The sequence below is a fragment of the Hibiscus syriacus genome, unplaced genomic scaffold (assembly GCF_006381635.1).
Source record: "Hibiscus syriacus cultivar Baekdansim isolate YM2019G1 unplaced genomic scaffold, ASM638163v2 tig00002919_pilon, whole genome shotgun sequence".
Taxonomy (NCBI): Eukaryota; Viridiplantae; Streptophyta; class Magnoliopsida; order Malvales; family Malvaceae; genus Hibiscus; species Hibiscus syriacus.
Window position 1 is genome coordinate 1,123,196 of NW_024061957.1, and position 25,489 is coordinate 1,148,684.

General features: G+C 36.0%; 3 protein-coding genes, 1 non-coding gene and 1 pseudogene across 4 annotated transcripts; 3 read left to right on the plus strand and 2 right to left on the minus strand.

Annotated features, from left to right (window-relative positions):
* Positions 1–9,308: 9,308 nt before the first annotated feature.
* LOC120165204 (trihelix transcription factor ASIL1-like) lies at positions 9,309–10,254 on the plus strand. Its single transcript, XM_039174775.1, has one exon. The coding sequence runs from the start codon at positions 9,358–9,360 to the stop codon at positions 10,237–10,239; it is 882 nt and encodes a 293-aa protein (XP_039030706.1). The 5' UTR covers positions 9,309–9,357; the 3' UTR covers positions 10,240–10,254.
* A 1,603-nt stretch (positions 10,255–11,857) lies between these two features.
* Positions 11,858–13,759, plus strand: LOC120165214 (cytochrome b5-like). Its single transcript, XM_039174782.1, has 3 exons — positions 11,858–11,979; positions 13,077–13,143; positions 13,254–13,759. Exons 1-3 carry the CDS (start codon positions 11,893–11,895, stop codon positions 13,511–13,513), a joined length of 414 nt encoding a protein of 137 aa, XP_039030713.1. The 5' UTR covers positions 11,858–11,892; the 3' UTR covers positions 13,514–13,759.
* A 1,484-nt stretch (positions 13,760–15,243) lies between these two features.
* LOC120163632 lies at positions 15,244–19,902 on the minus strand (annotated as a pseudogene).
* TRNAM-CAU lies at positions 19,298–19,384 on the plus strand. The gene is given in 2 exon segments: positions 19,298–19,335; positions 19,349–19,384. It is a non-coding gene; the product is annotated as a tRNA-Met (tRNA).
* Positions 19,903–20,466: 564 nt separating the features above from the next.
* LOC120165224 lies at positions 20,467–25,346 on the minus strand. Its single transcript, XM_039174788.1, has 3 exons — positions 25,158–25,346; positions 24,149–24,401; positions 20,467–21,781 (listed from the first exon to the last, which is right to left on the minus strand). The coding sequence occupies exon 3, from the start codon at positions 21,779–21,781 to the stop codon at positions 20,738–20,740; it is 1,044 nt and encodes a 347-aa protein (XP_039030719.1). The 5' UTR covers positions 24,149–24,401; positions 25,158–25,346; the 3' UTR covers positions 20,467–20,737.
* Between the last annotated feature and the right edge of the window lie 143 nt (positions 25,347–25,489).

A 25,489-nucleotide genomic window follows, 5' to 3' on the forward strand; every position in this document is an offset into this window, starting at 1 on the left:
AATTATTAAATTTATTAAATTATTATTAAATTATTATTAAAATTTATCAAAATATCATAAAATGATTATTAAATTGAGTGAACTCTTACAATCTATTGTTAAGTTATATTAATTATTTTATAATAATTTGATAAATTAAATAATTATTTTATACTTCTTAAAAGTTTAATAATCATAATGATTATTTGAGTATAGTTAATTTTTTATATAATTTATCCAAGGTAAACATTAATGATTTTATTAACAAAATTATTTAGAAAAGAAAAGGAAGAAAATACTTAAAATGATAACTAATACATATGTCAAAAGAAACTTATTGGGCGTAGCCCGTGAAGCAAAAGATCTTATTTTTCGGTCATTTGTTTTTATTTACTGGCGAAATGGAAACATAGTGACTTTATTATACGGTAAGAAACTTCATTATTTATTATTTAATTAGGACCACCATATATTCGATCATGATAAACAAGGATTTAAAGATAATTAAATTAATATCAATTAAATTTATGATGACAATCAAATTGAGTGAAAGTTGAATCTGCTTCTTTCTAATTTACGTGGAAAATATTTCAAAATAGTACAACTTACACACTTGCAATAGTATACATATCACAAACATGTTATTCTCACAAGTCTAACTCAGATCATTCATATATAATGAACGTTTAGACCAAACACTTATATAAAAATTGTAAATCAAACATTAATTAATTATGTTAAATAATCTCAAAATATATATATAAATTAATCTGTGTTTCTATTCGATTTGATGTACGGATTAATTCTCTATATAGATTTAAAATATATTAGATAAATTTTAAATTTTAAATTTTAATTATTTAATTAAAATTCGATAAACTCTTGAAATCTATTAAGATTTATGACTCTAAATTTTAAGATTTATATGGCATGCAAAAAATTATTTTGATAAAAAAATAATTTCATTATTTTAATTTTTATAAAAATTTCATGTGCAATGTGAATATTATTTTTTTTTAAAAACAACTAGATGTTAAAAAGATACATGTACCCGCAATGATAACACCCACCAGGAAACCACTAATTTCTTACTTGTCAGCTTAGACAAGTGATTTGATATTTTGAACAGAATTTGTTTACAGATTGTAAGCGACACCGTTGATGTTATAAAAACATAGACGGTTGACGAAGGCGGTTGTCTTTGTTCAGTTCATCAGACAAAAAATGGCCAACAGAGCTTAAAGACGGCGAATTCCCACTTTCCGATTAAATATTTGTCACCCCACATTGTCGTTTACTGTAACTATCAATTCCTCCTAAACCGACGGCTGTTTTCTGATATTCACTTTTGTCTGACGCCGTGAAATTCCCCCCCAAGCTTTGATCCTCTTGTCTTTATCGACTTTGGGATTCTTAAAACTGATTTCCCTTTTGTTTACTTAACACCCAAGCTTACTGCTTCATCTCCGTATCTTAAGAACTCAATTCTCTGTGAAAATCCAGAATTTTCTTCACTTGTTATTGGAGTAACAACCATTTTCTTGTTCCTCGTAATTTTTTTCCTTTTTAAGTTCTTCAGTTTTGGAATTTGGACATGAAATTCCTTTCTGGTATTGTATTTCTCAAGGTGGTTTTTTTTTTCTGGACTCATTCGTTTACTAGTGGAACTGAATTTCTCTGGGGATTTTGAACTCTTCAAATTGTAATGGTTTCCTGTGCAATTTCTTCATGGATTTAACGGATCTTGTAAGATCTTTTTTTGATCTTACTCTAGCTTATTTCCTTCTATGTGGATAAACCTTGGGTTATTTTGCTTGGAAATTCTTCGATGTTTTTGGTATTCACTTGCCTTGTCCTTGTTCTGGGTTTCTTGGGTACCAAAATAGCAACATCTGCTGGCACAACCTGCTTATTCAATGGTCAAGAAGAAATATATGCTCTGTTCAAAATCTGGCTTTGAATAGGTTCCCTTTCGACTCGATTTCGTTCAACAACCTAGAGTTGAATTCGAATGATGTAAAATTTGGCATTGGGGTCATTGAATTGGAAGGTGAAGTATGTTCAACTTCACTTTTAGCTGCAAAATGCGACGGACAATGATAGTGGATATGATGCCAAGGGGAAACGAACTGTGAACCAGAAGCAGAAATCGAGAGCTTAGAGGCGACAGAGGACGGCTTTGGGTAATGGAAAACCTTCTCTAATATTGAACATAGGAGATGTTAGGAGTGATGTGTATGCCAAGAAGATTGCAGCAGAGGATAGTTAGCATTCAGGTTGGTTAGTAGGTTGTTGCAGTTTGTTTGTAACAACGATTAAGACGTTAGATAGTTAGTTGGTTGCAGGCTGAGCGTGATGTATATAAAGTAAGAAGTGCTCTTTGTAAAAATATACATACAATATCAATCGATAATATCACTGGCAGTTTACAATCTTGTGTAGTATTCAAATATGGTATCAAAGCTAGAAATGTACTTCTTCGAGGAAAGCATAATGGGGGTCTTTACTCGTTCGAGCTGGCTGATGGCAGACAACTAGTTAATAATCAGGCTAGTATTAGCTTAGCTACTACTCAGAGGCCTTTGATTTGAGGCACAGATGCTTTGGGCACCCTTTATTTCAAACACTAAAAGATGTTTGTAATAAACTACATGTAAATATTTCAAATAATACCAATAAAGTTTGCTCGACTTGTTGTGTTGAGAAAAGCCATAAACTACCATTTGAACACTCGCAGACTGTATATTCTGAACCCTTTCAACTTGTGTTTTTCGATTTGTGGGGTCCTGCACCTACTCCATCAAACGGATTTCGATATTATGTTGCCTTTTTAGACACGTGCACTCGTCACTCCTGGTTGTACTTGCTAAAAGACAACTCTCAACTTCTAACTGTGTTCCAACTGTTTAGGAGTATGGTGGCTACACAGTTTAACCTCACTGTTAAAGCCATTCAAAGCGATTGGGGTGGTGAGTATAGGCCACTGAATACACTTCTGGCCAAAGAAGGGATTGTTCATTGAGTGACATGCCCACATACCTCTGAGCAAAATGGGGTTGTGGAGCGAAAACATCGACATTTGATTGAGCTTGCTCTTGTTCTACTAGTTCAGGCTACCTTACCTTTGAAGTTCAGGTCCTATACTGTGACCACGACAATCTACCTCATTAATGGACTCCCTGCTCGAGTGTTGCAAGGTGCTTCACCATTTGAAAAGTTGTTTAACAGGCAACCTGATTATAATTTTATGAAGGTGTTTGGATGCAGGTGTTTTCCACATTTGCAAATATTTCAAAAGCACAAGTTCATGTTTCGTTCCCAGCAATGTACCTTCATAGGGTACAGTCCTCAACACAAAGGCTACCAGTGTCTGGCAGCGGATGGCCGAGTTTACATATCTCGCCATGTTAAATTTGATGAACTAACATTTCCTTTTGCAGAGCTGCAACCTTCTCGTGATTTAGCCAAGAAGAATTCGTTTGCTTTAGACATAATTATGCAGCCACAACGGTTGCGTGTATCTATGGCTTCTTCGCATGGAAATACCTCTCCTCGGCTTACATTTCCTTTTGCAGAGCTGTAACCTTCTCGTGATTTAGCCAAGAAGAATTCGTCTACTTTAGACATAATTATGCAGCCACAACGGTTGCGTGTATCTATGGCTTCTTCGCATGGAAATACTTCTCCTGGGCTTACATTGACCCCCCACTGCCTCTCGTAGTCTCACCATGCCCACTGGATCAAGCCTACAATCTGCTGAAAACCAGCATGCCTCTCATTCGCAAGCATCGGTGGCTCCTTCTACAACCTTGACTCCTGATGAAGAAGCGTGTCATGAGTCTCACACACCTGAACAGTCTGTAGCTGAGCCGGTTGTGGCACCTGAACAATCTGTAGCTGATCCGGTTGTGGTGTCACAATCGAATACAGAAGCCAATACTCATCCGATGTGTACACGTAGCAAGGCTGGTGTTTTCAAGCCCAAAGTTTTCCTCAGCAACCTTGATGAGGCAATCCCAGAAACAGTTTTTGAAGCTTTTCAATATAAGAAATGGTCGGCAGCTGTCCATGATGAGTTTAACGCTCTACAGCAAAATGGCACCTGGACTCTGGTCCAACTCCCAGAAGGAAGGTCGGCTGTAGGATGTAAGTGGCTCTTCAAAATCAAGAAAAATGATGATGGTACTGTGCAAAGGCACAAAGCGCGCCTGGTTGCGAAGGGGTACTCACAGGTACCAGGACAAGATTTCCAAGAAACGTTTAGTCCTATGGTTCGGTTCTCTACAATCAATATCATTCTTTCTCTGGCTGTCTCGAAGAAATGGTCGCTTCGACAAATCGATGTTAACATCGAGTTTCTCAATGGTGGATTGACTGAAGATGTGTTTATGAAGCATCCACCTGGATTTTAGGTGTACAATCCTAATGGCACCCCTCTTGTCTGTAAGCTACAGGAGGCGCTCTATGGCTTACGACAAGCACCACGTAACTGGCACAACAAGCTTCGAGATAGCCTGCTTGCTCTGGGATTTCGAGGGTCCAAAGCTGACAGATCCTTGTTTGTTACCAACCAGGCTGGCACTCGCACGTTTATCCTTGTATATGTAGATGATATCATACTGACAGGAGAATCACTCAACCATATTAAGTATGTGATTCGTGAGCTCAATAAACAATTTTCACTCAAGGACCTTGGTGACATGTCCTATTTTCTGGGTATTGAGGTCAAGCGCAATGCTAATTCCATTATTTTAAGTCAAAAAAAGTTTCTGCTCGATCTGTTGGCAAAAGAGAAGATGACACGTGCTAATCCGACTGCCTCGCCTATGTTTGTAGCTAATAAACTCTCTAATGATGAAGATCATCCGTTAATTGATGCCTATGAGTTTCGCAGCATTGTTGGATCTTTGCTATATATATGTCATACTCGACCTGATGTGGCTCTCAGTGTGAGCAAGGTTGCTCAGTACATGCAAGCCCCTCGCGAATATCATTTTATGGCAGTTAAAAGGATCATTCGATACTTGGCAGGAACAGTGGATTATGGACTGCTGTTCTCAACAGCTGGCTCTAATCTGTTTATCACTGCGTTTGCGGATGCAGACTGGGGAGGTGATGTTGATGACAGACGGTCGATGTCTGGTCATTGTGTCTTCCTTGGCAAATGTTTGGTGTCTTGGCTATTAAGGAAACAAAAGACAGTCTCTCGGTCAACCATGGAAGCCGAGTATAAGAGTCTTGTTGATGCTGCTGCTGCTGCAGAAGTCACTTGGGTTAATGATGTTCTTGCTGACTTAGGTGAAGATTCGAATTCAACACCAACAATCTGGTGTGATAACTCAGGAGTTGTTGCAATGAGTGCTAACTCGGTTTACCATGCACAATCCAAGCATGTTGATCTCGATGTTCATTTTGTGAGGGAAAAGGTGGCAGCTAAACATCTACAAGTTCAATATGTCCCAGCCTCACATCAGATTGCTGATGGGTTTACCAAACCATTAGCTAAAGGTGCCTTTGAATGCTTTCGCGATCAAATTAAGGTGTGTTTAGCAAAAAAACAAGGGAAAAATTAGGGGGAATATTGAACATAGGAGATGTTAGGAGTGATGTGTATGCCAAGAAGATTGCAGCAGAGGATAGTTAGCATTCAGGTTGGTTAGTAAGTTGTTGCAGTTTGTTTGTAACAACGGTTAAGACGTTAGATAGTTAATTGGTTGCAGGCTGAGCGTGATGTATATAAAGCAAGAAGTGCTCTTTGTAAAAATATACATACAATATCAATCAATAATATCACTGGCAGTTTACAATCTTGTGTAGTATTCCAATATCCGGTATTATTGTCCGATAATTTCCCATCATCTCTTGCAGGTGTTTCATCTTCTTCGTATATTAGTGGCGGTGAAACAAGAAGTGAAATTAAGGATAAGTTCGGTCCAGTTGCTGAAATTGTAGATAGTTTACCTGGTAAGTTAAATACATCTCCTGTAAAATCATTATATTGTAATATATATATATATATATATATATATATATATATATATATATATATATATATATATTCCATATTGGTACTTCTAGCTTCAAGTGGCAACTTTTCGCGTGCATTTTTCGTAAGGGAATCATTGAACTAGATGGACTTTTCATTGCCTTTTCTAGATCTGATATATTTTATTATCATTACATGTGTGTTGACCTATGAGAAATGCTCTTTCAGATGATAATAACACTCAAACTGGCACAGATATAGGTGAGACAACCTGGCATGGTTTTGGATTGAGCAGTGGAGAGGGAAAAAGGATCAAATTTTACGGAAAAATCAACTTTTATCGACACTAATGAGAAATCAGGGTTTATCGGAGGTGAAGCTGATCGGATCAGAATGTTGGAACAAGCTCTTCAAGAAGAGAAAGCTAAGCTTGCTGCTATGTACCTGGAGTTGGAGAAAGAAAGGGCTGCCGCCGAATTGGCTTCCGATGAAACCACGGCAATGATTTTGCGGCTACAAAAGGATAAAGCTTCTATACAAATGGAAGCAAGGCAATATAAAAGGATGGTGGAAGAAAAAATTGCTTATGATGATTAAGAGATCAAGATTCTGCAAGAGATACTTGTTTGGTGGGAGGAGTATCACCTATTGGAGAGAGAACTAGAAGCTTACAGGCTGGGAGATAAGCCGGAGGAATGTGAATTTAATTATACATTGAGTAAAGAGGGACAACAGCCTTCGATTCAACTTGGTATAGGTGAAGATCAACTGGTGGTGGTGAAACAGGCGGGGAATAGTGGATCGAGTGCAAATAAGGAAGTGGGAACAGTGGATCATGATGATATAGCCTTCCAAGAAATTGCAACCAAAACAGTCCAAGGCATTGAGAAAACTTCTTTAACTGCAGAATAGGAGCTCAAGAAGAATGCGGATTTTGGCAACCACTAGACTGTAATCTACAACATCCCACGTCTGATTTGGAACCGGCTATCTATGATGTCCATGTTGTCGATGATAAAGTAGACATTCCGGAGGAGAACTCAAAAGAAAGTAAAAAGCCACCCGATTCTGCTTTAGATCACAAAACCTCGCGATATGAATTGCGCAGGACTTTTTCTGGGGTCAGTAATGAAATGTTGGCCATTGGTGCTGCAATCAAAGGCCTTAGAGAGAGGCTACAGATTGTGCGAGGAGAAAAAGTGAAGCTTACTTTCTCATCGGATCAGAGTAAAATGGTGGATACCCATTTGAAACTCATCAAGGAGCTGGTGAACCAGCTTCGGGAATTTCAGCAGCTAAAGAAGCCTGTCAAACAGGCTTCTTTGCCTCCTTTGCCTTCATCTTCCAAGGCATGCCACTTCTCAACTTGACTGTCTTTAATTATATAAATCTGGGACTATCTTTTACATGCTTGTTAGCTATCTTATGCTTGTGTCATGCTGTTATTTCGGTTACTTAAAAGGATTATTTGTATTACTTCAACATCTTTATAACTGCAGAATGCCATGTATGCATGAAAAATAGACAATCCTAGTGAATGTCAACTGTGTTCACTTAACGTGTAAAGCAAGCAAAACTGATCATGATTTTCAGATAGTAACAAATGATGGCTTCTGGTTAAGGTGCCTTTTTGGTAGTATGGATGTGTCATTTGAGGCTTGTTGTTAATATCATTAATTGCAGGGTCCTTCTCCATACCATAGAAAACTTCTTTTACAAGTAATTTAACAATCTATGCGCAAAATGACTTGAAAATGGACTAAATCACACCTCATTAGGATAATGTTAGTGCTATTTTTCCATTCAAAAGGGTCGGTATCAAAGCAGTTGGAATGTTGAATATAAGGGGACCATATAATCACCCTCTCAAATTAACCCAGCTGAAAGTAGCACTATAACATCTTTAACCATATAATCACATGCATCTTTCATTAATGTTCCCTTCAGGTCGGCTCCAAGAGGAGACGCTGCCGGAGCGTATCAGATGAAATTGAAGATAGTGCCTAAAGCCACGTCATGTACAGTAGCATGTCAAGTGAAGAAAATCGGTCCTTCTTGCTCGCTTTAGGTTTGTGTAAATCTCTTTTTCAGACAATTTCTACCACATTTTACATAGACAATTTTTTCTCGCTCTATTTTTAATTAATTTTACCCTTTAATTGGGACAATTTTACATATATATGTAATTTATTTTAATGTAAACTACATATTCATCCAATTATCATTTTGTTTTCGTTAGGATCATCAAATTATTTTCTTTTTAAAATCATTAATAACGTTATATTTTAGTTTTATTTTGATCATTTACCGTTAAAAGAATAATAAAACCGTTCATGTGGTATTTTTTTCTATTATAACAAGACATTATCTTATAATGATACCATCAATATCATCATTAATTTTTTGTCGGCTGTTGATTAAAATAAAATCAAAACGTAACATTGGTGATGATTTTGAAAAACAAAATAGGTTCAGTGATCAAAATGAAACCAAAGTGATAGTTGGATGACTAAATACTTTGTGTACCCTATATTTTATAAAAAAATTAAAACTTATAGAAAATAAGGTAAAGTATACAAATGATCCCCGACTATAAGGTGTTATTTTGTTGAGTCACTCGACTATTAAAAGTTCCAAAATGTTTTTTAACTATATGATTCTACTTTGTTGAGTCCTCTAGCTAATTAAAGTTATAAATTGGTCACCCAAGTATTCATGTGTTTCAAACTCGTTCGTGTTCATTAAAAATATGACGTTCTTCTAAGCTAGACGTTAACCTGCTAACTAGGGTATGATATAATATGATCTCAGAACTATTTCAGGTATATTTTGTATGATAAAAATGATGCTGGCGAGCCAGTGCTTAAAAGCAATGAAAGTGTCATTAGACATCATTAAAAATATAATTTTATCATATCTCAATGGACAAGTTAACATATAAGTTCAAACGTCTGTCAATTTTTTAATAGAAAATGATAAATTTAGAATATATGAATAGTCAAGTGATTATTTTTTAATTTAATAGTTGAGAGACTCAATAAAACAACTCCTTATAATTTAAAGATTATTTTATATTTTTTAACAATTAATGAATTCAATAAAATAATACCACATAGTCGATGATCATTTGTATACTTTACCCTGAAAAGTATATGCCGCGTCTCAATCTTTGTTCATATTTGGGCCTGATTTCAAGTGTCGTAGATCCAGAACAAAATTTGGGGTTCGGGTCCATTAAAATTTTAAAACAGAAACCAAAACACTTACTAGGCCCACCCATTCCCGCCCACCATCACCGTCAGAGACGGCCGCTCTCATTAACCCCTACTAAAACACTTCTAATCCCTCTTTCAAAAACACTTATCTGAAATTTGATCCCAATCGCCCAACCAATGTCTCATTCAACGCCAGCGGCCGACAAGAACGCCGCTAGAAAACTCCAACCCCTTCCTTGGACTCACCAAGAAACCCTCAACCTAATCCAAGCCTACCAAGAAAAATGGTATTCTCTCCAGCGCGGCCAACTCAAGGCCGGCCAATGGGAGGAAGTAGCCGTAACCGTCGCCACCCGTTGCGGCCTCTTCGACGACCCCGCTTCCAAGACCGCCCTCCAGTGCCGTTACAAGATGGAGAAACTCCGCCGCCGCTACCGCTCCGAACGCCAGGTTCTCGCTTCGGGCTCCCCTTGGCCTTACTTCGACGCCATGCAAGCTCTGGAACACGGGCCTTTTCCTTTCTCGACCCAACCATTGCCTTCCATGGTTCCAACCGGAGAGAAACACTTTTATCCCGACGATGGGCATAAAGCTGGAAATAACTACTGTTGTTACGAAGAAGAAGAAGAAGAAGAAGACGATGATGATGATGAAGAAGATTATCGGTTCAGTAAAAGCCGCAGTATCAATTACATTCTGCGCCGGCCAAGTGTTGTGAACCGGTTCTCGGGGCTGTGTAGCGGTGGGAAGAAAAGGGTCAGACCGGAAGAGGGCGGGGATGGTGACGTGGGAGTTGTGGGAATGGAGGAAGAAGACAAGAGAGTGGGATTAGCAGTGGAAATAAAGAGATTTGCAGAGAGGTTTGAGAGGATGGAAAGAAAAAATATGGAAATAATACTTGAAACAGAGAGATTCAGAATGGAAATGGAGAACCAAAGGATTGAGATGGTACTGCATTCACAAAAGAAAATTGTGGATGTCATATCAGCCACTTTCGGGTTAAACAAGAGAGTGAAGGTGGAAGAAGATTTGGGTTCCTCGAGAATATTTCAAGGTTGAAAACTATTTTCTATTCCTTGTTCTATGCAGGTTAGGGTTTGTATAGAATTTTAGATGGATCTAACAAAATTTTTGAACTGCAATTGTTAAGATTTGCATTAACATGGATCATGATCCAGCCTTGAAACTGTTTTTGTCTTGCAATTTTGCCAGTGTTTGATCTTGATATATACTTAGTTTATGTGCTAATTCTTGCTCTAATTTAATGGCATCTTGTTGCCACTGCTATAATCCCATATATATATATATATATATATATATATATATATATATATTGAATAGTTGGAGTGATTACAATTTACAAGTTAGTATATCTTCTGAATTTTTTCTTAGTCAATTAACAATACGCATAGAAGCTGTATAGTTCAAATTCTGATTTTTTTTTATAGAAAATAATATTCTTTTTTACCCGGCCTTCTATATATATATTCTCATAAAGAGAAGTTTTACATGGACAAACCCTATTAATCCTGCTCCTGCCTAACAAATTTGTTTTTTTCCTATAGGAAAATTAGAGCTGGCATTTTTTGAATCTCATACTGCTGAGAACACCAACCTATATTACTTAAGTTGAGGCGGAAGTGTAGTATACACGATTGTTACTACCTAAATCATACTATTGTCTGTGTACGCAGGGCAGTATACTTCCACTTCTAACTTTGAAGATGAAGACTTCTGCTTTGAAACTCTCTAATCATATAATTCCCAGATATTATTGAAACATATACTGATTGTAGTCCAGAACCGAACCCAAGAGTGATAGTAAAAACAGAAGCAAATGATAGCTAGCATTGTTGCTATTTCGACGAGTTCAAAACGTTATGCTTTACTGAAGAATGTTTGGTATAATTGAGCCGATAAGAAATAGAGTAGATTGCCTAAAATCTAGGGAGGTTTGTTCATTCCCTCACCGAAGAAGTAATCTTGTAAATAAAGAATCTCAGCTTAGTGACGCCACAATATAAGCTGTGCCATTATATAATGCTCATTTGACTGGGACGCATAGTGTTATATCCTCTCTCACATCCATCATTTTAGAAAGGTTCTATCTCAAAGTTATTGGCAAAGCTCAATAACAAATAACCCAAATGACTTAATGGGTTCATGTCAGGTCATTGAGTAAATATATTAGGTTGATAATTTTTTTCCGGAATCATAAGTATATTGCTCAAAATTTTGTTAAAAAAACAAAAAATTATATAATCATTTATTTGCTTATATAGATTTTTATATAAATTCATAAAATTGAAAAAATGTTATATATGTAAACGTATTCAAAATCATAATCATTGAAATTATAACAATAGGGAAGGTGTGGTTGGTGACTGACACTACTATCTCACCCTCAGTCAGTCAGTCCTCACCAACCCCCACAAGACCCCGTCAAAGTGTGCTTTCCACCGATGGCTCACATTTGACCTTACCAACCAACCAATTACCAAACCTACTGCCCTTTTGTTTCCCTTTGTTTTTATTTAGTTGTTTGGTTTTTTGGGTCAACCTCACAGCACACACAGTTTGTGGCTAGTGCCAACCACAAGACAACACTAATAACTTTTGGGTTTTGTTTCATCACCAAATCTGTGCTCTTCCTCTTCTGCTTCTTCTTCTTCCTCGTTTCTTCTTCAAACAAGCAAAAAAGAAGGGAGGAATATGGGTGGAGAAGGAAAGGTCTACACTTTGGCTGAGGTTTCTCAGCACAACCATGCTAAAGATTGTTGGCTTGTCATTGAGGGCAAGGTAAAAGCTTCTTTTATTCGGTAGAATTTCGTTGATAACCCATGGTCTTAGATTCGTTTTTTGGGTTGCTTAACAATGGTATCTTTCTTTGTTGATTACATTTTTTGCAAAAAAAGGAAGTTTTTTTTTTCTTTCAATTTGATTCTGAAGTTGGAGGCTTTGGATTTTTAGAGTTCTTGGATCTGGGTTAGCATGGTGTTCCCCCTCCCCCTTATTTGATTAATAGGTGTTTTTTTTTTGTTTGAAAATTTGATTTGATTCTGATCATAATAAAATTTTGAATCCCAGTGGATGAATCTCTTTTAGAGGCTAACAGCTTATATTCACTGCATATTTGACTTATCTCTAGGAAGTTATAACCCTTGAAAGAGTCCATCTTCAGTATGAAAACTGAATTTTTCTACTTCTTATTTGTGGATTATTAGTCGGATACAAAACAATCATCTTCAGTACCAAAAACAATCTTTTGCTTAGATCTGTCACTATCTTTTATTTAATATCACCCTTAAATGCACTATTTTCTTTTTGATGAATTCTGCATGATGGACTTTGTACATTGTAATCTATTTGTTTTTTTACAAATTCCATTAAGAGAGACTGGCCATTGTGTATTTCTCCTCAGTTTGCGGAGTATGCTTGTTGGTCCTTGGCATAAGAACGTTTCCCATTGGTTTGTTTAGTTATTAGCTTAATCCGGAATGGTGGTTTCGGTCATTAGTATGCTGCTTCACTGCCATTAAACTTAGTTTGCCCTTAAATGCAATATTTTTTATTTATGAATTCTGCATGATGGACCTTGCAGAGTACTTGTTGGTCAAGGGCATGTACGAATGTTTTCATCGTTGATCCGCCTTTTTGTTCCGTTTCTTTGAGGAGTTGAAAATTAGCTATGGTGTGTTTTAGTTGGTGGACATCTTTTTATTGATGATTAAGTTGGAGAATACGAGAATTGTAGAGTAACGATGTTCGCACCTTGCAGTATGTACTTGTTGGCAGATGTATTTTGGATGAGAATGATGCGAAAATCTTGTATATGCATTGAATGCTTTGCATTTGCATTTTGATCTCCTCAAATTCGTCATCTTATGTTTGAACAGGTATACAATGTGACCAAATTCTTGGAAGATCATCCTGGTGGTGATGATGTCTTGCTGTCTTCCACAGGTAAGACGGATATCTGCAGTTTTTCGACTTATTTTGTATAATCTGATGTTGGAACGATTGTAGACGACGGTAAAAAGGGAGATGACCTTGGTTTGATGTATGGTTGGCAGGGAAGGATGCAACTGATGATTTTGAGGATGTTGGTCATAGTAGCAGTGCTCGAGCAATGATGGATGAGTTTTACGTGGGTGACATCGATACATCAACCATCCCCTCCAAGAAAAAGTACACTCCTCCCAAGCAGCCTCACTATGACCAAGACAAGACATCGGAATTCGTTGTAAAGCTTCTCCAATTCCTCGTTCCCCTGCTGATCTTGGGATTGGCCTTCGGCGTCCGCTTCTATACCAAAACACCGGCTTCATCTTAAGCATCAAGACCCCGAGAGAGGATTTGAACGATATTCACAATAAAATTTACGTTAGTTTAAATTTATTTGGAACTTTTACGTACTGTGGGATGATAAATGGTTGGATATTTTTATTCAAACATTGTTTCCATGGATCTGAAGATTGATTCATCCCGGATTGTGATAATTTCGTAACTGCCTTTTCTCCTTGTGTTTATTCAGTATCTCCCTTTTCTATGATCAATGTTCAAATGAAAGTTCATTCATTCATGCATGCGGTTCTTCAATGTTCAAATGAATGTTCAGTAAATGAATATGTTTTCTTCCATACAGTAAATTCTGCAGGTAAATTTTATACAGTATTTTTCCCCGAGTGAAAATAAGGGCATGTTCTCTCAATCACCTTTGAATCTGTTCTGTAGGATTGCCTTGAGGGAGAACTCGATCCTCTCAAAGAACTATGTCCGATGAAGCATAGTTTACCGATCTTCAAGAAGGAACTCGTAAATTTTCGAGAATGAGATTTGCCATGTTTCTCTTCATATGAACATGTTCTTTCTCTAAATCATTTTGGTCTCGTCCGGAGACAAGAGAGCTCGAGTTTAGCTCTCATTTTTTCGCGTCTCAAAGACGTACATAATTGTACCATGGACTAGGAGACATTGCTGCACTGAGTGAGTGCACCACCGAAGATCTGCCATGACTTGTATCGATTCACTGACTTAAGATCATCATCGGCGAAAAAAAATTTGTGCACACAGAATAAAATTTTAATTTTTTTTAAAAATAATCATTAAAATTTTCGAACAATTATAAATTTTAACAAATTTAAAGACTATTTTTGATAATTTGTGATGATTATAATTATAATGTAGTATTTGTTCAAAAAATTTCTTTATCTATGACAATGTAAACGTGCCACAAATGTAACTACTCATATCTAAATTTTTTAAGTAGAATAGTATTCTCTTTACCACTAATAATACTCATCGAGTTCGAACTATAGCGCAATTAATTTACTAACAAATTAGTTCTCATAATTTTACTTAAAACGTTGGAAGAAATCTGTGTTAAATTTGATCAACTAGACACTGTTGGAATGTTAATGATATAAAAAGTTTGATACATGCATAGAATTATTTATCTATCTCAAAGATAATATTATCTCTAAATTTCAAATTTAATTTGATAAATCTCTTATTTCTAATCAATTAATTCTTAGAGCCACTGTTAGAAAACATCTTATAAAACCCATCCAAGGCAAAAAAAAAAAAACTACTCGTGCTGAAATTGTCATGCTTCTATTCTTGCCCATGTTCCGCAGCTCCAACGACTGCATGCCACAGCCCCGTATCAAAAAAAAAAAAAAAAATCAAATCAAAGGTGAGCATGAACTTGTCTATGCAACAATGAATGTGACAGCAACTTCACGGACTCGAGGTAAAGTAATTTCGATAACCATATCTAAGTGAACGATACAAGTAGGACAAAATTTTTGAAGTATTTTTCATGTTTGTGGAGGATCAAACCTATATCTATATCCAATGTTCCGTATATCGGACATAGTGATTTATCATTGTATGAAGTTCATCAATCAGTCAACTTTCAATATAAACAATAAGTAAATGTTTTGCATCCTAAAAGCAAAGCAAATAACTTGCTCGTCAAACATGACCACTGCATGTTATGGTCATTTGCGAAAGCTAAAAAAAATAGCCTCCGTAAAGGGAAAAGGAAAGCATAAATAGAGCTCAAAGAATTACCGAAATTCCTCCGATCACCAAAAGAGTGGAATAACTTGGATGAAAGACACAAGAGTGGAACTAGTTCCCACCAGCACCGAGTTCTTGAATGCACTCCCCCGTAACCACTGACCATATCTTTACCAAGTTGTGACTGACAGATGCCAAATAGTCTCCATTTGCATCCCAGCATATATAGTTTACGATTTCCAAATGCCCCTGTTAGAAAAAGAAAAAGAGGAAAAACACATGAATAAACTCTCGCTTTCGTCTTCAGTATGACAGACATTTCAAGACTGAAAGATCTGTCATCGAGCTATTACTAGGGCGATAAGAATACACAAGCCATACCTGAAATGTTAATGTTTGCCTATCAGTTTCCACATCAAATATGGACACTACTTTATCTGATGCTGCTGCCAGAAAATGTCCAATTCTTGGTTGGAATCTTACTTGGGCCATACCTCCCTCCTGCATCAGGAATTAACGTAAATGCTGAAAAAAGAGAGAAGAAACTAAATCTATAAAATGTAATGCACCATAACTTTGTGAATCTTGAAGAGGACAGACCTGAAAAGTATAGTCACGAACCTTGGATATCCGGGTGCATGAGAATGTATTAAGATTCATATAACGAATTTCATTGTGGTTATCACAAAAGCAAAATAAGTCTGTCTTCTTGGGGTGGAAATCAAGGGACATCACAGGTGAAGTGTGACCACTGTATGCTTTCACACAATAGCTTGGCTGTGACAATGAACTTTGCTTGTTAACCACAGTAGCACAGAAAGATTTATCACGCATGCTTCATAAAAGTCTACAACACCAGAAAACTGACAGCAAACGGAGTATAGAATAACAAAAGCCGAAATCACAAATATCCACAAAACTTCAACAAAGATCCAAGTTTTAAGCAGAAGATGATTACATTGGCTGCATCCCATAATCGTGCAGTTTTATCAAAAGAAGCCGTTGCCAACTGAGATGAATTTGGTCTAAAGCGAACATCTGTAATAACCAATTTGTGTTCTTCTGGAGCACTCTCTGTTTGCAGGGTATCCATATTCCAAAACACCACCTAATGAAAGAAATGCAAGCCACTGTGTCATCTTTCTGAAAAGAGATTGCTTCAACCTTTTTTCTTATGCATACTTCAGTAGTAGAACAATTAAACCAGATATATATTGCCAGGCCAGCTTAAAGTTCTCTACAAGAACAACGAAGGTTCTATCATCCAAATCCTCTTTTGAGAAACTTTCTATTAAGTCACAAAAGTTAGGAAAATTGTTTGCCACAATGTCTAATCAGGTTTACTTGTATCTTTTCCCCCACTAACCTTAAATTTGTCTCATTTTGAACCTACCTGAACATGAACAACTCCGCTCCTATTGTTTTCACACGGACAGAATTGCCAAACAATGTCTATAGGAGAAAGGCTGTAGTTCAAATTTGTTTTTCACTCGAAGAAGTTATATTTCTAAACTTAATGCTGAGGGGAAAGAATTGGAAAATAGAACTATATAAAGAAATACCTTCTTATAATGTCCAGCACTAGCCAACACCTTCCCATCAGAAGAAAAATGACAGGAAGTAACTTCATTGTTTCTGGTCTGTATACAACCAAACTCAGCAAAAGTGAAGCCTGAAATAGAGAATTTGAAGTAAGCACACTTAAAAAATACATCAAAGGTAAAGGCATAAGATGTACTGGGTTTACCTTTAGCAGACTCCTTTTGGTGCTCAGTTGGACATTGTTTAATGGCACCATAGATGTCCCTTCCATCGCTTTCTTGTGAAAGTAGTGACCCCATATTTTCATCCAAAGGATCAAACCTATCCATGTCTTCCTGCATGAGGTAATGATGCTATAAGAATTTAGAAGTAATTTCAGCATTTTATTAACTTGCTCACTAAAGAAAGGATTTAAGAAATGCACATCAACACAACTATTAGCTCAACTTAAAAAACAAGCATCACTTGTATCCTTTCACTAGTCAATAGTATTCTGATGTCTGTGCTGAAAGATAAAATTATCACTTGGAGTTAGGTTACATGATATATTCATAAATCGCTAGAACAAATGCAGATAAAATCCTAGGTGAAGCATTCTAATGCTTTTGTGTGTAACAAAACTAGAGTGGCTTCTGCAGCACGCTGGACTCTGAATGCTATTTCAAAATCTTTATATGGCCTACCAACAGATTGGAAGATGATGTAAGACCCGCCGTTGCATCTGCGCCATACATCATGCTTTTAGAAACCATTAACATGCTGCAAACTGGTTGTAGTATTTATTGCATCACCAGGTGCGTGAGTTGACGGTGGTGAATTGGGTGAAGGGCCAACAGTGTTTCCCGTGCCAGTGCTGTTAGATGCTCCAGAAGAAGAGTGTTGCTTCCTTTTTCTGTTATTCTGCAATGCAATGAACAGTCACAGAATGTGAATTAGTTTTAACCAGAAATTTTTTTTAATGAAAAAACCATTTACAAAATCGTATTTTAATTGGGAGTAACACTATAGTTGCTAAAAGAATATTTTTCTTGTAAAGTAGCTCACAGTTCAGCTCATGAACGAGATCCTTCAATTAATTCTCATTGAAGTACAACCTGTTGCAGTTGCTGTGACGGCTGCTGCTGTTGCAATTGCTCTTGTTGTTGAGAGGAAGAATGTGACATTTGACCCATCTTCATCTGTTAAGCACCACACAACTACTCAGACACAAGGCATTTGCAAACGCTCCATATTAATAGATATGGAGCACCACTGACCTTCAATTCGGAAAACAAAGCCACCAAAGGAGATCCTCAAAAGGAGGATTTTGTTATGTCTTTATGGAATGACAATTTCAAATTGTTAATTGTGACCGATGGACCAAACCCCTGTAGATACTTCACAAAGGTAACATAATTTATTTGTTTTTGCTCTAATCCATGAAAGATAATTTAATTTAAAAACAATAATATATAAATCTATTTGAACTAATATATAAGTGATTTGAGTTTAAATAGTTTTGTCAGTCAAATATGTATAAGTTTTATTGAGATTAAAAAAAAAAACTACCATAGAACAACATTAGAATGCCAAATAAAAAAGTTTTTTCCTTTACTAATAATTTTTATATAATTTTTGTTATGAGTATATTATCTTCATTATCCTTAAGCATCTTTAAAATATTTTTAATGGCATATAAATTATTTAACATAAAAAATAGTTTATATAAATTTAAATTTAAAATAAAAAAGATGAATAAAATTCAAGTAAAAATCAGTACATGTTTAAGATAATCTTATCACCATTTATTCTTTCCTTTTTCAAATGTGGTGTATTACATTGTTTAAATATTCTGCATAATCTTATATATATATATATATATTGAAATATTCATGTTATTTTTTCTATTATAACGTAAATTAAAATTCTTGAAGGGTCAGAGACGTAAATTGAATTAGAACTTTAAAAAAAATACATAATAGGGGTTTGATAATTTGAATTAAAGGCCTAATCTCTTAGATTCTCCACTGCATGTTTATACCATATTCGTAAATTTATATAAATTTAACGCAACAATAAGTTTATTTATATAAATTTAATATTCTAATATGGTTTTATATATATACACACAAACACATTTTTAAACGTCATCTAACTTTAAATTCATTTACCTAAAAGTTAAGTTATTACGCCCACTAAAATATTAATTTTAAAAGTAAAATGAGGATATAATTTTAATAATATTTGTATATAAATTTGATCATCTTGAAATAACAATGTCTTCTTCCCTTGGGCTTGGGGTTGCTTCATCCTTAAAAAGTCCTTTTTGCTTTCTGTTACCTGTAAATTTCCCACAAATAGGTGAGCGTTGTTTTATCCATATTAGAACTAACTTCCAATAATGAAAAGGATTATTAATTTTATTATTTATATTTAAAATTTGTGTCTGTCACTTCAAACAATATAATTTATTATATTATTTAAACATTGATGCAAACGTCGAAAATATGTGACTTTTTAAAGCGGTTAAAATTAAATATAAATAATTAATGTTACCAGAAGAAACATCAGTGGGGTGGTGGCGCAGTTGGCTAGCGCGTAGGTCTCATAGCTTACCTGAGAAATCCTGAGGTCGAGAGTTCGAGCCTCTCTCACCCCAATATTTTGTTTTTGGTTTTGTATTTTGCTTGAGAGTTTTAAAAGTTGTTGATGGAGAAGAAATCGATTCAATGAGAAAATATCATTTTGCAGTTTTTGTATCGACCAATCGAAAATGTCTACAAATTCAAGACTATCTCGGAAATTTTCAAGGCACTATGAGTCTATTGCATCAGATGAAAAAGTATCAGATTCACAAATGAACTCAGAATTATTCTTGTTTAGTAGGATCAGGATTTGCCGCAGGGGTGGCCAAGGTTGTAAGATGATGAATTTGCATAAACTTTAATCACTGGTGGTTGATGGTGAAGTTTCAGACACGGCACCATTGGTTACCGTTGTTGCACTCACGGCAGGCAGTCGACTTTGGACTGAGCGCCTCCATTGCCGCTTTCTCTTTGGCCCTTTCAAACACCTTTTCCGGTGTTCATGGAATAAGTAAGACGACGTGTTTAATGAACTTATCAATATGACTCTCAGATGGTTAACTGCTGCAGTAATTCCTTCAAGAAACAACATGGCTCATAATCAACAGTTAAGCTACTAACGAAGTCCAGCAAGCTGGACTAGGATTGAGGCTTCATATATTCCGGTTAGGTGTATTAATTGACTGGTTCGGATAATTTAATTAACAAGTATTGAAAGTCCATTGAATTAATTTTATATTTTTTTCAAACTGAAATTGAAAAGATTTTTTTGACCCATTACACAAACCAAATACATATAATTATATAATAATAACTTGTGCTAGTTTCAAACTCTCAGAAGCTTTATTAAGCTTACACAACTCTTTCTTTTTTCTTCATTCACTTGTACATTCATCAACTACATCACACTACAATCTACAACTCGTATTTATAAGATATTTTTACATCAATATAATAAGATTTATTGTTCCTTCTAAAGTTCCCTTGAAATACCAACATATACACATTATATTCAACAAGTGATTTCTACATCAAATTATCATCAAATATACTATTTTTATTTGAATCAATCAACCTTGATCTGACCCGTTAATAATTCATATTCTCTAAAAAAAAAATCAAAATCAAAATGTAAAACGATGAATAAAAACCAGTACAATATCTTTAATTGCATAAATGGGACGCTGCAACAAGAGTTTCAGTACACTGTAAGCATAACCGCCTAAAACCAGAATAACACGTAAGACTTTTAATATAGAATCCCAGTTGAAACAACCGGTAAACCAGCTTAGCTGATAGCTTCTGAAACCAGCAAGACTGTTATTATGCACACACAACAACGGGACATCAATGTTAAGAAAAACAATCTGAAACGAGTCCATGTCAAGAAACTGGGATTTACCACCCCCAAATATCTGAGTCCTTTTTCATGACTGATCTTCATCTGATCTTGGGCGCATCAGTCTTCTTCGCCTTCTTGGGATCGGAGATGCGTCGCCATCACTCAATATGTGCACATCATCTTCATTGTCCTCACCTTGCAGACCCAATATATTTTCACCCCAGAGGAACCTATGCTCAGGACGTCGATGCCTTGACCAAACTCGGGACCTTGCTCTGGGTTCACGAACACTGTCAACTGAACCAATCATCTGAAACAGAAAGAAAGTAGTCCACCACGCTTCACCTGTTCCATTCTCCCTTTCACCAGCCAACCTATCTCCATCTTCGATGAAATAGTCTCCAACCACAACAGCACCCGGCATGGCAGATCGAATAGCACTTACAGTATCATCATATCCTCTTTGGTGCTCAAGACGGTGCCAGGCTCGTTCTCTGGATGGATCAATATCTGAAGGTCGTGTCGTTGGGTGAACTCTCCTTGCATGCCGACGCAATTCCTGGTAATTGCCACTGTAGGAGCAAGATTCCTTGGAGCAAGTTCTCTTCTTCAAGTTTAGATATTTTCTGGCCTCTTCCACAACCTTCCAGCCGAGTATGTTCCCCCCACAGAAAGGGCATTTCAAACTAGATCTAGAGTTTGATGTATTCCCTGCATCGAATTCTTCAAATTCAGCTCTTCCCTGAAAAGATTCCCCTGTACCTACAATGCCTTCTTGTGAATCAAGATTTATTTCACTGAGATTTCGACTTCCATTACCTTCAATAAACTCTGTTCTCAAGTTCATACCAGAAGTAATAGAATTCTGCGGGTTTATGGGTGTGGGGTGAGGTAATATTGGACTCTTACTATAATTATCCCTTAATTTTTTAAATCGGTCTAAGCAATTTGAATGCCTGTAACTTGTATCACAGATGTAAGATCTGCAACCCTTCTCATGCGAGCTGCACAAGAGGAGAACAGCATTGTGCGGATGTTCCATGCAGATTGGACATGAAACTTCATCCAGTTCTTTATGGAAAGCATGGGCATCCAAATCAGTATTTGCTCTTCGTTTAATCCCAGCCATCTTGCACATGCCGTGTAAAGTTACTCAGCATATTGAACTCATTAGGTAATGAGACAATAGTCCATTAATAAAAAATAAATAAACCACATAGTGAACGCTATAACCAACAATCAGCACCGTGCAAAGAACATTTTCAAAAGTTTCCACCTAGGTACCATTGGCTAGTAAAACGAGACAGGAAAAAATGGCATCATTTCACAGAATTGGAAAAGCAACCAGCCAGATACACCCAAGATCAGAGAAAAAAGAAAGACAAGCAAAAAATTCAGGAAAGCTGATCATCTTCCACAAACCCCAATTTCTTTCTTTCTAAGAAAGGCACGATGCAGGAGGGTAAAGGAATGAAAATTCCCTAACTTCCTTGACAACAGCTTTCTTTTTTTTTATAAGAATTTCAGGCTTCATTAAAAACCCCCTTCTTGATTAATGGATCTTTTAGGAAAGCTCCTTAATCAGCGGAAGGAGGAAAAGAGTGCCTTAGGATTTTATTAATCAAAGACAAAGTACATAAAATACAACCAGAAGACAGACTAACAAAACCTTAAAAATTACAGAACTTAGAAACTAAACCCCCAATGCGACCAGACCTCCCTTAAACAACACCAAAACTAACTCAGCCCCAACAACCTCAATAGACCACCAACCCCCTGTTTAGCTAAAGTATCAGCCTCACAATTGCAGCTCCTCGGGATGTGTCTAATAATGATCTCCCTCTCCAAGATTAGGGAAGCAATTTTCTGAACCAACGAACTAAAAAAACGAGGAGATGATGTCGGCAGCAAAATCCAATCCACTACCGATTTACAATCACTCTCTATAATTAACCTTCCCTTCATCGCCCAGTCCGACAAGAGAAAAAAGTCAATGCCTTTCACAATGGCTTTCAGCTCAGGGAGTGGAGGAGGACCTGGGCCAATAGCGTGCGAGAAAGACCCAAGAATTTTCAAGCACACTAATAATGACATGCAGAGTTATGTTCATTTCAAAACTCAAAAGCCTGTACTTGATAGCCTTCTAGGGGTCAACCACCGATACTAGTTTAGATAGAAGTAAAAAGGCGTCTGAAAAAAAATCTTTGGCCCCATACATGGAAGGGAGTTAAGATGAAGTGCATTTCACAAGGACAAGCATGCATCACAATGGAAGGATCTGGCACGAACTATTATATCTTACCCAGTACCACTAATTGTTCCAAATACTAATTTCACAAGTTGATTAGCGGAAAAATACTGGCAACATGGTTTATGGTACTACAATGATTCCTTGTACCACTAAGTTCGCATATAATGGCACTCAGGATTATTGTTTCAATTTTCTTTCTATTTTGGGTGACAAAATGTTCATTTCATGTGATTTTATTGATAAACTTTCTCCCCTCATAAGGTAAACACCCATATACCTATATAAAGGAAGTCCTTTGCTCTTCATAATTTGCAGAACATCCACAAACCGATATGAAATGGAAAATTATGCAAACCACAATACATTTGGTAAGATTTTTTTTTTCACTTCATAACTTTATCAACAACTACATAGCCGACCAGAAAAATTTTGGTAAGTTGTTTAACAATTCCCCTTGAAATATAGCCTAATTCAAGTAGCAATAGTCTAAAACATGCTCCAGTAACAATATGCTGAATGTTAGACCAATAATTAAGAAATAAATTGAACTTGGATATAGCGCGCCCGACCATCTCTATCATTAACCCTGTTCTGTGACTAGAGAAAATAATGGTAGCAATGTAGAATCATGTGACAGTGAAGGGGGGATGCAACCATCTTCCATTATCAAAAGGTCCCATTTGACATGATCAACAATCATTTAAGGGGTGACAAGCTAAACCATTGATAAGAACTTACCTTTTTTCTAGGACTACTTTTGGAAATCCGTTGCTAGACCACTCCTTACAACATCACAGTCACATGTCTGAAACTAGGGCCAGAAAGGAGGGTACGGATACCTACTATCCATCTAGACAAAGGCAATATAAAAACCACCAGCCAAAACATTTCCTATATCTTCACTAACACTAATCAGCTCAGTAAAACAGAAACCTACTAAAATTTTGAATGAAGTTCCCTAAATTGTTCCTTAATTTTTCAACTCAAAACATAGAACTTAACGACATTCAGTGGTCTGTAGAAATAACATTTAGATGTTCAAACTTGAAAATATCACTTCTCCAATTTTTTCACATACAAATATATAAAAATAAAGTAAACACAAGAAGAACCATATATTTCTATAACATCAATGTGGGCAAGGGAGACATAAGCCAATCTAATAAATGAGTGACATACCAAGCACAATCAATATTTCTATAACAAAAGGAAAGCAGTTGAACATTTAATTGGATATAAACTTACCACGAGGCTGAACTTTAAATAATTTTCCTACAGCTGCTTTCTGTGTCTCTATGTGCTACCAACTGAAAAAACTATAGAATCCTTACTTGTTAACTTTTACAAAGAAAAATACAATTCACAAGAAAAAGCCAGATGCAAAGCTCCAAATCTCTGAACAATATAATGCACTGTGATTAGTCCTAGAAAACTTGATCAAAAAGAACCCTTGATTCAGCAACTAAGAATTAGTTCATGAACCATAAGACCAACATACCTGCAGTCAGGTAAAAAAGAGAAAAAAATTGTCAGATTCAAGATATATCCAAATCTAAAATTTCTACCAACTACCAATGGAGAGAAGGAAAAATGCATATAACCATCCAAACAATTTAGAGGTAAATATTGTAATGGTTGGTTGAACCATCAATGCAACTACACTTCCTCAAACTTTTTATGCTCAATGAGACTAAATTCCCAGTACCTTGAGGATAAACATGTGAGACTGCAATTTTATATAACAGTCATCAGTTCAAACAACCAAAAGTTTTTTCATTTATGCACAACTTTTTTCTATGAACACCACAAATAAAACTTTTTTCAAAGTCGATTATTGAATTAAACATCTATAAAGTAGCTAAAAATTGTGCTCGGATACTCTTTTCAATCCAACCAATTAACTCACATAGAACTAGAAACCTGATCTCCTCAACAACTTCAAAATAGAATATAACACACATACACACACAGATATACAAGTTGCTTTCCAGAAAAAAGAAAGAAATTCATCCAAACCTCATAAAAACCTAACATAGCACCTCATCTAAAATACCAATACTTCCAACCAATTTATCCAAACCCTAACCCTAGCCCCTAAAAGGATTCCTGGTTTATATCATCATCAATTTTACAAATTGCATAAAAAAAATCAAAAGTACCTCACTGGAGATAATAACACAGATCATTCATGCATAGAAAAACATACTTTTAACAATTAAATATATATATATATATAGAGAAAAAGAAGATTTACAGGAGGGAACACGGAATTCGGGAACTGAATATTATCCGATCTCTAAAAGGGAAGTTGAGATGGCGTCGGAAAGGTAAAAGAACCGTGGAAAATTATGATCAACAATAATTGAATTGAAATAAACCAACTTAAACATCAAACCTCCTTCCCCTTATTAATTTTTAACTATTTATTTGTATTTATATATAGGTGAATGAAGAAGGTTTAAAAAAATGAGAAGAGGGGGGTGGGTAAACAATCGGATACAACCGCCTCTTATCTTGTTGATGGGTTGCTGCACTTACACGTGGTCTGCATGTAGTTGATTTCTATCAAACCATGGGTCCTACAAG